This window comes from Macaca thibetana, chromosome 4, assembly GCF_024542745.1.
Source record: "Macaca thibetana thibetana isolate TM-01 chromosome 4, ASM2454274v1, whole genome shotgun sequence".
Lineage (NCBI taxonomy): Eukaryota > Metazoa > Chordata > Mammalia > Primates > Cercopithecidae > Macaca > Macaca thibetana.
This window is the reverse complement of record NC_065581.1, coordinates 102,250,911-102,267,049: the sequence shown is the minus strand read 5'-3', so window position 1 is coordinate 102,267,049 and position 16,139 is coordinate 102,250,911. Positions and strand designations below refer to the sequence as shown.

Genomic DNA, 16,139 nt, shown 5'->3' with positions numbered 1-16,139 from the left:
TCAATAGTTTTACCAAATGGTTTGTTATAGTACATCAATACTGCATTCATGGTTTGATAAATCTACATTCGCATTTTAGATATTTGGTACTGATATAATTTGCCTTTTTCTTTTCAAATTCTTTATTAGAAAAAAACCTGTAGAAAAATTCTAAAATGATTTCTTCAATAGGCTTTGAATATTTTGCTTCAAACCACTCTTCCTGACCATGTGAAGTATGTGCCTTTATTCATTCACAAGCTTGCACAATCTCTGCTGGACAATTCTGAGTGATGGCAGCTTCCACCTTTCCTTCTTCCTTCACTTAGACTACATTTATTCAGCATCTGTATTGTTGGAGTAAGTTCCATGTTAATACTCACCACTGAGGATATGTTAGTATCATTTAACTTATGCTCCAACTGATGTAAAACACTGCCTAAATGGCCTTTTATCCTTTCACTTAGTAAGAACACACATCATAAAAAAATCTCCAAAACCCATCATAAATGCCAATGTTATATGTTTTATTTTTAATCAAGTAATTTTTTTAAACCCCAGCATATCCATAATTGACAGAATACGACATTAGGCATGAAATGAGAATATAAAACCCAGAGTGTACAGAAAGGCAAACAGTGCTTCAGTCCCTCCAGATGACTGCACGCAAGTGAAATGCATTCCAAACATCTACCCCTTATCTTTTAAAAACATACAGTTCAAGTGTTTTTATTTTCACTTGTAAACAGCATGAATCAAAATGGACAATGAGGTAATCTAAATACTACACAGGATAATTTAAAAACACTAGATAAAACACCATTATTAAAGACATATAAAAATCAGGGTTCACTTTGGTCTCTAGTATGGTTAGAGTTGTTAATACCAAAAAGAAACACATACTAATTGAAGCCAGCTTGGTGGTAGGTGCCAGTGGTTGATAGATGGAAGTGATTCAAGAGGTAGTCAACACCATCATTTTCAAGCTGGTAACTCTCACAAGTGTTAAGCCACAGATGCATTAAATATCATAATACTTTCTCACAGTACAGTACTTTACCATAACTTGCAGCTTTGTTCCAAATATAAAATTTAAAAATGAATCATAGGTCAACTTCTCACTCTAACTGAACAATTATGACACAGATCATACAACCACCACATCTTAAAGAGGCTGTTGACAGCTATGTAAGACAGAGTTTGATGCTTTTAACAGATGTTCTTCTCTAAAACAAATAAATCTCATTAAGACATCTAGAAAATTAAAGTCAGTGCAGCTGCACTTGTACATACTTTCCCAAATTTTATAACCAAAGGGGAAATACACATATATATTTTATGATAAACATTTCTTAGAGAAAACAGATAAATTAATTTAAATTAACTTTAAGACTTAATGAGATTTCCCATGTCCTGTATAATTCATCTTACAGTGAATGTTACAAAGTCTATTAACACTTATGGGCTCCTATTCACAAACTAAATACAACCAGCAGTAACTTGGGGCTGCCCTGGTGCAAAATAAAACTGAGCCAGAATAAAAATAATATTGGCAATATTGGAGGTGGACTGATGCTAATAACATGACATTTCTTGATCTTTTTTCTTACATTGCACGCTAAACTTCCAAGTTATAAGCAGGTAAAAATCTTTCTAAATCTTTCAACTGCAAAAATACGTCCAAGGTCTTCTAGTGAAGACTAGAAATCCAAGTATAAAAATGTTTTCATTATAGTCTGCCATGTAGCAAATGATTAGCTTACAGGGCTAAGAGACTGGCAATGCATCTTGTTTAGGAATTGCATCTTGTTTAGGAATTACATTTGTGTTGACATGAGGGTGAGGTCAAGAGATAACTGAATTCACAGACCTGCTGCCCCACCATTAGTAATCCCCGCAAAGTGATGCTTCACACAGACCCTTTACCCTCAATAGCTAGTAATGGCATTGCATGTTCATTCCTTGGCAAGCCAGTGCTAGTTAGTTATGTGCCTGGGGCTATAATGCTGCAAGACGCTTGGCTTCAGGGCAGCACAGACAGTAAATGAAGGACATTGGCATCTTTTAAACCCTTTGCCTAGCACAAATACCTGCATAAACCAACCCCTCTCCCTGCTACTCCTTCCGACCTCCGCCTCTGGGCAAAGAGATGCTTCTAAGACTGCTTCCGTGTTCTGTTTTGCTTAAGTTCTTAAGTTGAACAGTGCCCATAATTCTTTAAACTAAATACATGATTATTTTAAGGAGATGTTTGGAGACTTTGCTAACTAAAACGAGATGCTTCATTATTCACAAGTGTTTGTCAGAAACATGCAGTTGTGGATTGCTATTTATAATACAGATAAACAGGTTCTGTACCAGAGAATTATCAGCCACCTGTCAGGCTGGAACAGCATACATACAGGTGTGCTATGCATCAACTATGAGGTAGCCTTTTGCTGTAAACAGAATATTTTACCTATGTAAATGAACAATGTGTTCACATCAGTGATATTCACATATGCACGGAGTTGAGGGAATCTGCTTTAGAGGAGTTTTCAAATGAAATAAAAATAGGATAACTGATATCTGATATTCAAAAATTTTGATCTATGTCAAACTCAGAGGTAGTTACTATCATCAGTACATAATACTTATATAAAGGTATAAGTTATTTGGTTTGTTTTGAGTAAGCAGGACTGTAGACTAGTCTGTAAAGAAACACCAAAAATATTATATGGTATGTTCCCTGAGCAAAGTTCTTTGTCCTGAGTATGTTATGTAATAGTGATAATATTCTCATATAAAAAATAAACCCCAACTTTCAACCATAAGATAGGTTTGGTATGTGCTCTTAGTTCAGTCTGGTAAGATGATGAAAAGGATTTCAAATTGCACCCATAAAGACCATAGTTCTCAAGTGTTTCTATTTTTTTACCATGATTTTAGCTCTAAATTTCTTTTTGTAAACAGGAAATGTCCAATTTTCAAGTCCATAATTTCCTATTTCCATAAGGTGAAGGAACTTTGGTTTGAATTTTCAAAGTGACTTATCTATCATGTTTTGCATTTTTACTGTTAACCTGCTTATTATACCTGCTAAAAATTGAGCAATGCTTATCATGTTTTGCATTTTATTGTTAACTTGCTTATTATGCCTGCTAAAAAATTAAGCAATGCCACTTTGATTTGTCTACATAATTTAAATAAGCTTGAAATCCTCACATAAGGCAAGGAAGTACTTCTCTACAGCTATATCACATTCAATATCGTCAAAGGTAAGCTTTGCATCACAGCACACCGATATTTCAGTGTATACCACGCAGATTCTCACAATCACTGTTGTGAAATTCAAGCTGAGTTGTAAAAGACTGGCAACCCAACCTGAGGCATTTTTCTTCTTATGGTGGCTTGCTGAAACAGCAGTAACTATATACGTCTCCCATGACAGGACAGGAGGGAGAGGAAGTAGAAACTGTTCAGCAGAATATGTCTCATTTGAGTCATGCTATTTTTATTTAATTATCTGAGCTTACACCAACAGGCCCATACATTATAATTATAATGCTTAATATTATTCCCAATATTAAGCACTATAATTAACTGGTACCTTCTTGCAGATGTTTCAGAAATTTGCCCATAACATCTAGAGCCAGGATGACCCCAAAATAATTTTTTTTCCATGACCGAAACCTAATGGGACCAATACTATAACTGGTCCCTAGCCAGTTTATCACTCTGAGAACCAACCTGAGAAGATTCTCCCTAGCACTGAATGTTCATCCTGCATCCACCATATAGGTTACTTCAGAATAAGCATTGGAGGTAACTTCCAGAGGTTCAAAGTTACCGTATAAAATACTTCCAGCTCTCTGGTGGGAGAGGTTTGGTACCTCTGCCCCAGGCTTGTCACTCTTGTTAACTGCCACTGAACACTGCCTTTTTTCATATCATTCACAGGTCATATATATTGGGCAATTGTGAACATCCATTTAATTTTAATTCTCAACCCTGGTATTTCATTCATTTCTGTGCTGCTTGTTTGTTTTAGAAACAAGTTAGATAACTCTCCAGGAGGAACAAAAAAAACAGCCACCAAAAATATACGTCAAACAATTGGAGTTCTCTAAGGTCTTCAGCAGTAAATAAGGAGGGCTACCTGCTCTAAGCAATGGGTAGAAGATTGACTTAGCCAAGGGAAGCTGCTGTTGCCACACAATCCCTTACAACCCTCACATCATGGAAAAGGTTACAAGAAGCTGGTATGAAAATACTACTGAAAACAAGTCACTAAGATGATCCTCCCCTTCATTTCTCTTAATAGGCTCTAATTTTACAATCAAACATAGAATTTAAAACAGTGAAATATCGGCACAAATTACACATTCATTGTCTTTTGTGGAGTTATGTATCCCAGAATCAAAAAAGCTTATGGCAGTCAGAGGCATACGAAGTTAAGGTACTGCCTTCAAAGAGGGGGGAAAAATACCACTCCAGAAATTTCAAGAAAAAGAGGCAATCCCAAATTCGGGAGAACTGGATGTCTTAAAAACCTATAGTACCCCATAGTTGGCAGCTCTGAGATCTGAAGTATCCTTTGGTTCACACAAAAAGTAACAGTCATGTTTTTATTTTTATATAATATAAAAGAAGTGGTATTTCAAGAAAACTCCAGTGGGTTAAATTTAAAACTATCTATAATGCTTCACATGGGTTTTCAATTCTTGGAAATATCCAATTACATGAGGGAGGGTGTGTGCTTTGATCTATACACAAATATATAAAGACAAAGGCTCTTTATATATATGTGTACATTTCTATATAAAATTCTCATGTACACACACAGACTCAGGCTCTCTCCCTCTCACACATGCACATATTGACAGATATAGTATCTTACTCTCTGAATTAACATAAAACATGACACCCTGCTCAAATGTAATTTGCTTAGAGTGATTTGTCTGTTTAAAAAATTCACAGTTCCCCAATAGTAGTTAAAATCCCAGGTCAGCTACTGCTTGTGAAATACTGTTCCCCTATACTTGCATGAGGTAGACTTTGCAACAGGGTAAAAGGAAAGAACATATGAAGAAGACCTGTTATGTCTTTTTTCTTTTTTGAACTGAAGGCCCCTTTTTGCTTTGCTCTTCTGGTGCTGTAGATGACTTTGTGGAGGAAGCTTCTTGAGGTGACCTGCCTGACCGTTCTGAGATCTCTGCCCTAGCCTCCTGAGGTGGTGATGTACAGCCATGCCCGCCTCCCACTTCTCGAGGGAGAGTTGAAGTGCATGGCTGGGATTCTGCTTCCTGTCTTCCCTGAGAACTCACGGGTGGCTGTGCAACATTTTTATGTGGGCAGTTTGCCACCATGTGCATGATGCTCTGACAGTAATGGCACTTCTTTGGCTGAGGAGGTAGACTACATTCCTTAGCATGATGATCAAGGCCACCACAGTTGTAGCATCTGCAAGGCAAAAAGATGAAAACATCTTAGAAGTAGGCATCATGTATCCAAAAACACATTTTAAAATGTGAAGACATACAAACTATCAATGAGACAAGCTTATTTTAATGTGCCTTCTTAAAAGTATTTATCATTGTTTACACTGTTGGTTCAAAGACTATCTCCAAAATGTTCTCGTGAGGTTAAAAACTTAGTTGTGTGAGACATAACTAATCACAGTGAAAAACAAGAGTATTAAAACATGAAAGAATATTTAATCACTTCCATATAGAAATGATTCCTTTAAATTTGACACTATCTGGTCATTTTAAAAGAACCATTTAGCCCACTAGAGGGCAGCGAATATTCAACAAAAAACAACCAGCCAGTTTTAAAAACAAGAGTGTAGAAATACAGCTGTTGGCATGATACAAAGTGGCAATTCACTCAGAAATTGGGAAAATTTTAGACCAAATTAAATTTTAAGAGTTTAACACTTCTTCGAATGTTAATTATTTTGACTGCAGAAACCAGCTAAACTGGAAAAAAAATGTTTTCCTTTGTATAAAATTAAGTAGTGCAGTGAAATTTGATATATAAGAAAGTCAGAGTTTAGTCAGAAAGTCAGGATGATATCTGGCAAATTACCAAGCAATTTTAGAGCAATAGAGTAAATGTCTGAATCAGAACAGTGCTAAAAAAAGAAAGTTTCTAAATACTTAGATTGAATTAATAAAAGTTCATGCTAGTTCAATGATGAGAAAAGTTTACTTTCTTTTCCTTTTGTAAGAAATTAGCTTTCTTTCAGGGTGATCTCTTTTAAGTTAAAATAAATGGAAATCCATCCATAATATGTGAATGCACATTGAAGACATGGCTTTGTATTAGATGTCTGAAAGTTCAGCTTTTAGTTTGGCAAGGAAAAGCTAAGCAAGAAAATTTATTCAGAGGTATATTTGTTCAATTTCAATCAGATTTTCTTCTAAAATTTTATATTAAAAATAACAAAAGACCATTAAGTGGAAGAAACTAAGAAAAATTTATATTTACTAAAGGTTTTAAATCTGATTGTTAAACATAGAATTTGTTTAATGACTTGTCTCCAAATGAAATATTTTAAGAGCTATTTTATTTTCCAAATACATTTATGACTCCATAAATTTCATTTATGAAGCACAAAGAACAACAGGTTATAATTTTTTTTTTTTTTTTTTTTTTTTTGAGATACAATCTCATTCTGTTGCCCAGGCTGGAGTGTAGTGATCTTGGTTCACTGCAACATCCGCCTCCTGGGTTTGGGTGACTCTCCTGCCTCAGCCTCAGGAGTAGCTAGGATTGCAGGCATGTGCCACCATGCCCGGCTAGTTTTTGTATTTTTGGTAGAGACAGGGTTTCACCATGTTTAGCCAGGCTGGTCTCGAACTCCTGACCTCAAGTGATCCGCCTGCCTCTACCTCCCAAAGTGCTGGGATTACAGGTGTGAGCCACCGCACCCGGACAAGTTATAACGTTTTAAAAAAATAATAAAATGTGTTAACTGGCTGGGCGGCGGTGGGTCACGCTTGTAATCCCAGCACTTTGGGAGACCGAGATTGGGAGGCAGATTACGAGGTCAGGAGATCCAGACCATTCTGGCCAACATGGTGAAACCCTGACTCTACTAAAAATACAAAAATTAGCTGGGCGTGGAGGCACACGCTTGTAGTCCCAAGCTACTCGGGAGGCTGAGGCAGGAGAACTGCTTGAACCTGGGAGGCGGAGGTTGCAGTGAGCCGAGATTGTGCCACTGCACTCCAGCCTGGTGACAGAGTGAGACTCCATCTCCAAATAAAAAAAAAGAAAAACAAAAAACAAACAAACAAAAAATAAAAGGGTTAACTGAGGAAATTGGTTTAAGTCCAGACTGACAACAAAAAATGAATTATAATGACTTATATTTGTATGTGTGTGAGAACATCAAACAATAATTTATACTACCTTATATTTAAAAGACAAACTACTAATGTACTAACAACCTACTAAGCAGTATATATAGAATATTTAGTATTTTATCTTCTGGGATAAATTAAACGGTGAATTTTTTAATTGGCAAAACTTAGGGTAACTATTGCCTGCTTCTCCAGTTAGCAATGTTACCTTATGTAATTTAGAATAATGAATTGATAAGATGGGCTTTTATTCTTTGCAACAATTAACAAGTATTTATCTTAGGAGAGACTGAATCATATTTTCAAAAAGGGGAAAAAAAAACAAGAAATCACATGTTGTAGTTAAATTATTCATTGTGCAATTACATATCTTAATATAGCAGATTTAATAGTTTCAGCCATATGTTCTATGAGAGTGTAAGATTAAATAATCAAGATTACTCGCTAATGCTTAAAATTCAGGTTTTCAAAATAACAACTCAAAAATGACATATTTGAAAGATATAACCACATTACTTATAATAATATATTTTCCCACACAGTTCTCCTCTACAATAGAGAAGTGAATTCTTAAATTAAATTTGCCCATCTATAAAGTATCTTCTTTTGAATTAAATTCACTTCCTTGAGGATACCTTCCACTCAGGAGCTCATTTTCAAAGAGAGAAAAAAGAGGTTAAAGGCTTCAGTAATAGGCTGGCTCTCCAGCGGACACATCGGTTTTATCAGTCACCATGGTGGGCACTGCGCTATCCAATTCAGGGAGCCATTCTGCCTGCTCACTGACCAGGAGCCTGATGTCAGTACTCTGCTTTCACAACTGCGATCTTCAATTACCCTCTATCTGTGCATTCACCATTAGATATGGGCTATAAAAGTTATTTTTAAGGATGCTATATAATTTTGGTTTCCTTACATTTTGATCTGCATAGTTAATTCACCCCCTTGGCTTTTCTGATATGTGCTATCATTAGGCCAGACTGTCTTCCACACTGAAAAGATTTGCATTTAGTGTCTATGTGCTTAGCCTTAAAAGGGGAGGAGTGGTATTTATATTCTCTTCTATTTAATCATTCCGTGTCAATCACTCTTACTAAGAGTAGAGATCACTCTCCATTATGAAACCCCTTCCTTCCCAAGGGACTGACACCAAAATAGAAATGTTCAGCTATGTTGCAGCTCACAAATCATACCACAACTATATACTCCATACAAGCTATACACGATTTCCATACAAGCTATACATGATTTTAGTCCCCTTTGTTCACCCTCCATACTTTTCCACATCAGTTTGCCTTTGTAGTCTGAATGAATTTTACATTGTGATGTTAGCATAAAAATAGCATGTGTGTCCATGTTCAGCTACATGCTTAAGAAATATAAGGACATAGTCTCACACAAGCAAAAGACCATACAAAGAAAATTATACTCATACTTTATTATATATTTCCATAGTCCAACATAAAAAATAAAATTATTCATGTTAAGTACTTTATTAAATGCTGAACCAATGGCACAAAGGGTATTTTCTCATGCATTACAAGTAAAGATAAAATAGGCCAGGCGCAGTGGCTCACACCTGTAATCCCAGCACTTTTGGGAGGCTGAGGCGGGCAGATCACTTAAGGTCAGGAGTTTGAGACCAGCCTGGTCAACATGGCAAAACCCCATCTCTACTAAAAATACAAAAAATTAGCCAGGCGTGGCGGGGCACACCTGTAGTTCTAGCTACTCAGGAGGCTGAGGCAGGAGAATTGCTTGAACCAGAGAGGCAGAGGTTGCAGTGAGCCAAGATTGCTCCACTGCACTCCAGCCTGGGCAACAGGGCTAGACTCTGTTTTAACAAACAAACAAAGATAAAATAAACAAAAATGTTCAGTTTAATCTTAGAAAGTTATCAAGTTCTTCATAAAATCATTTTATAAATACTGTTATTCTAATGAGCTAGCACATTCTACAAGTATTATTTCTTATTTAAGGAACATTTAAAGATAGAAGATAAATAACAATCAAATCAAAGCCAACTTTTTTGAGACACTATCAAAATAAGATTTAAAATTTAAGATTTTAAGACCGGGTGCGGTGGCTCACGTCTGTAATCACAGCACTTTGGGAGGCCAAAGCGGGCAGATCACGAGGTCAGGAGATCGAGACTATCCTGGCTAACATGGTGAAACCCTGTCTCTACTAAAAATAACAAAAAATTAGCCGGGCGTGGTGGCAGACGCCTGTAGTCCCAGCTACTCAGGAGGCTGAGGCAGGAGAATGGCGTGAACCCGGGAGGCGGAGTTTGCAGTGAGCTGAGATCGTACCACTGCACTCCAGCCTGCGCAACATAGAAAGACTCCATCTCACAAAAAAGAAAAGATTTTAAATAAAAGAATGGCAACAATAGATAGAATAGAGGCACTTATGATGGCCAAATAAATAAAAACAAATTGTTTAGACCTTTAGAACTATTTAATTATATTCTGAAATAATTACATGAGTTTTTAAAAACCAAGTCCAAACACCTACACTAGTTAATAAGTTAATCAAAATATACCCACATTTCTGAGGATTTCATCAAAAAATGAAAACTCTGATTCAGAAATCAGAATTCAGATCTGCTACGACCATTAAAAAGTTTGCATTTTTTGATCCAAACAACTGAGTAAGCAGATTATATTTTCAAATGATATCAGCAATAATGGAGCTGAGCACAGCTGACAATCACTAGGTTAAAAGATAGACATTAATTTTTAAATAATATTCCAATGGTGTAAATGAAAATATTTATCAGTTATATATTCCCCCTTGATCCAGAGAGTGATTTAAAAAATTGGGAAGAGGGGCGATACCACAGAGGAAGATCCAGATTTGCTTGCCTAAAAGTATAATGGAAAAAATCTATCTTAGGGTTCTTCTCAGTACTTGAACATTTTAACTTAATAAGAATTTATATGTAAACTCAAATCCACATTCTGAGGGTCTGATGGGGGCATTAAGGATAATTTTGACAGTGATCTGTAAGCTTCTGAAGGGGAAGGAATTGTTGAAAGATAGTATGTAAAGCAGTATCAGGGACAGAGAAAAGAGTAGTGAAAGAAGTGCGAGCTTTGGGCAGGAAGAAGGTACGAACATAGAAAAGGAATTACGTAAAAATTCTTGGGAAAAACAGACTAAAAAAGGATTAATAAAGTTTCCAAACGGGAGGCAGAGGAGCTAAAGAAAAGTCACGGATTGAAAAAAATTTCAGGAACTAAATTGGAGGAAAAATAATTCTTTGAAGAGATCATTTTAAACGTTGGTACAGTTCAACTAAAATCCAGAAATGATACTAATAACATTCCTCAGCTCTATTCTTTTTTATTCTAATATGTTTTAATACTTGTTATTTAATTAAAATTGTGTACCAATCAACTGAACACATGGAAGTGACGGATTGCAGCCAGCTGGTGGTGGGGAGGTGGGTGGGCAGAAAGGTTATTAGAGAACCGCACAGAGCGGACAAGCAAAGGATCCAGAGCATATGATGGAAGCAATCTGCCTACCCTGTACCTCCTGAAGGTAAGAGGGGCAGATCCTGGAACCAGTCTTCCAGAAGAAGGCCCCATTTTGTTCTGACTGGTTCTACACAATCTAAATAAACATTTGGGTAGCTCCACAGGACCCGCCCCAAAGTACCAAGAGAGAAGTCAGGAAAGTGTGATGAGTCACAGAACTAGTAAGTCTCTTTAATAGTGTACATGTCTTCTGACCTCCATCAACCTATGTGTTAATGAATTCGTTTCTTTTATTTCATTCTTCTCATAACCAAATTCATAAGACTGTAAGCCAGTTAAACAATAACAATTTTAGTAAAGTTAATTTTTATTTAAGTATGTTTTCCATAGTTAAATTTTTATATATTCTAAGTACAGTGGTAAAATACTGAGTTTTCAAAAATAGTTGGTGATAATGATGATTTATGTTCTTTTAAAAGTTTCCTAGAGACCGGGCGCGGTGGCTCAAGCCTGTAATCCCAGCACTTTGGGAGGCTGAGACAGGCAGATCACGAGGTCAGGAGATCGAGACCATCTTGGCTAACACGGTGAAACCCTGTCTCTATTAAAAAAATACAAAAAACTAGCTGGGCGAGGTGGCGGGCGCCTGTAGTCCCAGCTACACGGGAGGCTGAGGCAGGAGAATGGTGTAAACCTGGGAGGCGGAGCTTGCAGTGAGCTGAGATCCAGCCACTGCACTCCAGCCCGGGCGACAGAGCGAGACTCCGTCTCAAAAAAAGAAAAAAACGTTTCCTAGATAATAAATACACATTTAACATCAGAAAAGTTTTCATTTGGATCACATTTAACATCAGAAAAGTTTTCATTTGGATCTTCAGGAATATAGAAGCCAGCATCATGCCCCTCTTTTACCTTAATTCATGCTAAAAACAAAATATTCTATATAAACATACTTTAACATACTTTTAAGGTAACTAAAATGGTAATAACAGAAATAATAAACAGGTTCAATTCACTGAGAGCTTACTAAATTCCAGACACTGTGCTAAAGGTTTTTAATGTGTTATATAATTTAATCCTCCCCCAAACTTTATGAATTGGGAACTACAATATCTAAATTGTATGGATGAAGAAATTTAGGGATTACCTAGAAGGGAATTTTAATTGAAAACAATTAAATTTCACTTCCATTTTGATTATATAAAAATGTTATACCCAAGAATATTGATGTAATTTTATTATATGTAAGTCTAAAATATCTAGGATCTGGAATTTAAAATACTAATACACACACACACACACACACACACACACACACACACACACAGAATTGTAGATTTTTCTTGAGACTTTGTTACTGGGGAGGTCAGCGTCTTTCTTTGAGCATCCCATCTATAAAACAAAAGACTGGGAGTAGTCCAGTCCAGATTTTTTTCACTGCCAAGGCTGGATTTTCTTTTCATCTCTCCTACACTTTACATGTTGAAAAACTTGGTCTAAAAAATGTGTGAATACTTTTTCTATTCTCTTTAATCATATGTTTAAGATTGTAAATTGGAATTTCAAGCTGACATGCTATATGATCAGTGCTATCAAACTGACTCAATAAAATTCCAGTCAAAAGAGAGAAGATGGAAATTTTAGTTAGCCCATTAAATCATACTGCAGTATGAATGATTTACTTAGGCTCTGAAATATTGCAATCAGATTCTATTGGTTGGAGTGAATGTAAATTGAGACTGCCTCCCTTGGAGGACAATTTGACAGCATATTTGAAAATATTAATACATATACTATCTGACCTAGTAACTCTCACTCCAGGAATTTGCTCTACAGGAATATTCACTGATAAACACAGTGATTCAGGTACTAAGATATTAATAAGAGCATTGTCCATACTGGTAAAAAGTTAGAAAAATTAAATTATAATAACAATGCTAACAATAACCAATTGTTATTATTAAGCTATAAACTTGTTAAAATAAAAAACAAAGCCACATAATACCAAAAAACATTTGCAGATAGTAGAATAATGAAATAATTTTTTAAAAATTGAGGTAAATTTATATGTATTGACATGGAAAGATCTCCAAGACAAACTGTTAAGTAAAAAAAGCGAACCATGGCATAATACGTAAATACAGTATGATCACATTTGTTTCAAAGACATTAGACATGATTATAAGTAATTGTGTGCATTTTCAAACACATGTAAAAACCGGCCAGGTGCAGTGGCTCATGCCTGTAATCTCAGCACTTTGGAAGGCCTAGGCGGGCATTCCTGATCACAAGGTCAGGAGATTGAGACCAGTCTGGCCAACACAGTGAAACTCCGTCTCTACTAACAACACAAAACTTAGCCAGGCATGGTAGTGCATGCCTATAATTCCAGCTACTCGGGAAGCTGAGGCAGGAGAATCACTTAAACCCAGGAGGCAGAGGTTGCAGTGAGCCGAGATTACACCACTGCACTCCAGCCTGGGTGACAAGGCAAGACTCCATCAAATGAATGAATGAATGAATGAATGAATGAATGAATGAATGAAAAAACCATTGGGAGGGAAGACAGTGAACTGACAAAGAGTGGCTACATCCAGGGAAAATAGTACAGTGAAAGGGCATTTCATTTTTTTTTTTGAGACAAGGTCTAGCTGTTGCCCAGGCTGGAATGCAGTGGTGTGATAACGGCTCACTGCAGCCCGGACCTCCCAGACTCCATCATCCTCTACCTCAGACTCCCTAGCAGCTGAGACTACAGGTGTACACCACCTGTGTGTGTGTGTGTGTGTGTGTGTGTGTGTGGTTTTATTGGTAGAGATAGAGTTTTGCCATGTTGCCCGAGCTGGTGTCTTAACTCCTGGGCTCAAGCAGTCCCTCCCATTTTGGCCTCCCAATGTGCTAGGATTACAGGCATTAGCCACCATGCCTTGCTGGCATTTCACTTTTTCTCTGTAAATTTTTGTATAATTTCTTTTTTAAATAACAAGAAAGAACTTATATTACTTATGTAATTTAAAAAGAAAAAGAGCAATTATAATTATAAAACTCCATTGCCATTTTGTAATTGACCTTCATTATTATTGCTAGTCATCTGACAGTGAGTCTGTCTACCAGTGACTCAAAATCATTTTGGAAGCTTTCAAAAAATACTAATGCCCGGGTCCTACTCTAGACAAATTAAATCAGAATCTTTGAGGATGATGCCCTAAGCATAACTACTTTTTAAGTTTCCCAGGAGATGGTGATGTGCAGCTACTTGAGAACTACAGCTATTAACAAACACAAGTGTTGCACTGACAATCTTACCACTACATTTCCCACTACAAGGAATGTGGTTCAAAAGAGAATACATCTCTCAAAACAGTTTTCAACAGGTTACTCACTCATGCCTCAGAAAGGAAAAGAGGGGAGGAATGGAAGGAGGGAAGGAGGAAGGTAAAGAGAAGGAAAGAAGGGAGTAAGTGAGGGAGGGAAGAAGTGTGTGTATATATCTCTTATTTCCTTATTGAGAATGGATCATTGAAATTTCTGGTTGTGATGGCAGAAAAGCTCCTCAACCTTTTACCATCACTGATCCCTGGAAGGTATACACTGCAAAAACCCACTGAGTTTAACTTCAGATATAGTTTCTCTGTTCAATTTATAATTTATCAATCAAGAACAGGTTCGATGTATACTCGTGTCATCAAAATGGATAACTTACAGCTTTTTCTTTTTTCTTTTTTTTTTTTTGAGACAGGGTCTTGCTCTGTTACCCAGGCTGGACTGCAGTGCCACAATCAGGGCTCAGCATCCCTCAGCAGCTGGGACTACAGGTGCGTGCCAACATGCTTGGCTAATTTTTTTTTTTTTAATTCTTTTTGTAGAGACGGGCTGTCACTTTGTTACCCAGTCTGGTCTTGAACTCATGGGCCCAAGTAATCCTCCCACCTTGGTTCTCCAAAGTGCTGGGATTAGAGGCACGAGCCACTGCACCTAGCCAATTTACAGCTCCTTAATCAATAGCTACTTTCCCTAAATTTCACCATCATTACCAATTAACAATTACTAATTTCCCATAATAACTCTTTTAATTCTCCATCTTCTATTGCCTACATCTAAAATAATTTTGACCAGCATATAAATTTGTTTAGTATGGACATGCTCTTGCAAACATTTCTCCTCATGGCCAAATTCTGATTTTTTGTTTGTTTGTTTTGTTTTTTGAGATAGGGTCTCACTCTGTTGCCCAGGCTGGAGTGCAGTGGCACAATCTTGGCTCACTGCAACCTCCACCTCCCAGGTTCAAATGATTCTCATGCCTCAGCCTCCTGGGTAGCTGGGATTACAGGTGTGCACCACCACACCCAGCTAATTTTTTGTATTTTTAGTAGAGTCAGGGTTTCACTATGTTGGCCAGGCTGGTCTCAAACTCCTGGCCTCAAGTGATCTGCCTGCCTCGGCCTCCCAAAGTGCTGGGATTACAGGTGTGAGCCACTGTGTTCGGCCTCTGTTGGCATTTAAATAGAAAATTACTTTCTTGTCAGTATAAATATAATAACAAGATCTCTGTTTTTTATAAAAATGATTAGGTATGTAATTTTTTAAAACCCTATCTAATGTCTAAACTACATTGTGCTTAAAAGAATGCCATTAATAAGATAACTACTGCTCACTCTGTTTTCTATACCCAAAGAAAAGGAAGTCCATAAAAGATAGTATTTAAACCTGTTTAATCAGACCACCCTATGGGTAGGTGCTCAATATTATTAAACAAAAAGCAAAATTCAGTTAGCATAATTGCCATTTGGTTCTTTCTGTTGCATAACAAATCATGTGTGTTTGGATGGCTCTGTATTGTCTAGTACTGTTCAGCGTAACAAGCAGGGATCAGCCTGTGGTGACATGGAACCAAAGTAAATTCAAACTCTGAACTGCTGGCAGTAGAAATGAATATTCTATGTCTCCCCTAAAGCTCAGATTGCAGATCAACTAAACTAATTTTTTAAAAAATTTATCAACTAGTGTTCTAACCTCTTTTATCACCTGATTATATGATGAGAAATTAACTAGATACATTGTCTGCTAGTGGATTCAACTGCTTATAATATTCATTTAATCATTTTCATAGAATCAAATGAAAACCAAATGGACAAAAAAAAAACCTGAAGAATATCTACTATGTGCACAACTTTGTATTAGATGCCAATGAAAGGTATGTGAATAGTTAGCTGGATGGTTAAGATTTACACATTTTATCTTATTTAATATCTTCTCCTGACTGGTTTTTGGATTGCCTTAGGTTTATTAGCTTTTGGACACTTTCTCTGATTAATGCCATCAACTA

The 16,139-nt window shown here is 36.7% G+C and overlaps 1 protein-coding gene across 1 annotated transcript in view; it reads right to left on the bottom strand.

The window, feature by feature from the left end:
• Window positions 1-485: 485 nt before the first annotated feature.
• The window catches only part of LIN28B (lin-28 homolog B), a 126,554-nt gene continuing 110,900 nt past the window's right edge, over window positions 486-16,139 (bottom strand). Inside the window, exon 4 of the mRNA XM_050786763.1 lies at window positions 486-5,421. Within this exon, the coding sequence (XP_050642720.1) occupies window positions 5,058-5,421 (364 nt within the window). The 3' untranslated portion in view covers window positions 486-5,057. The remainder of the gene's footprint in view (window positions 5,422-16,139) is intronic.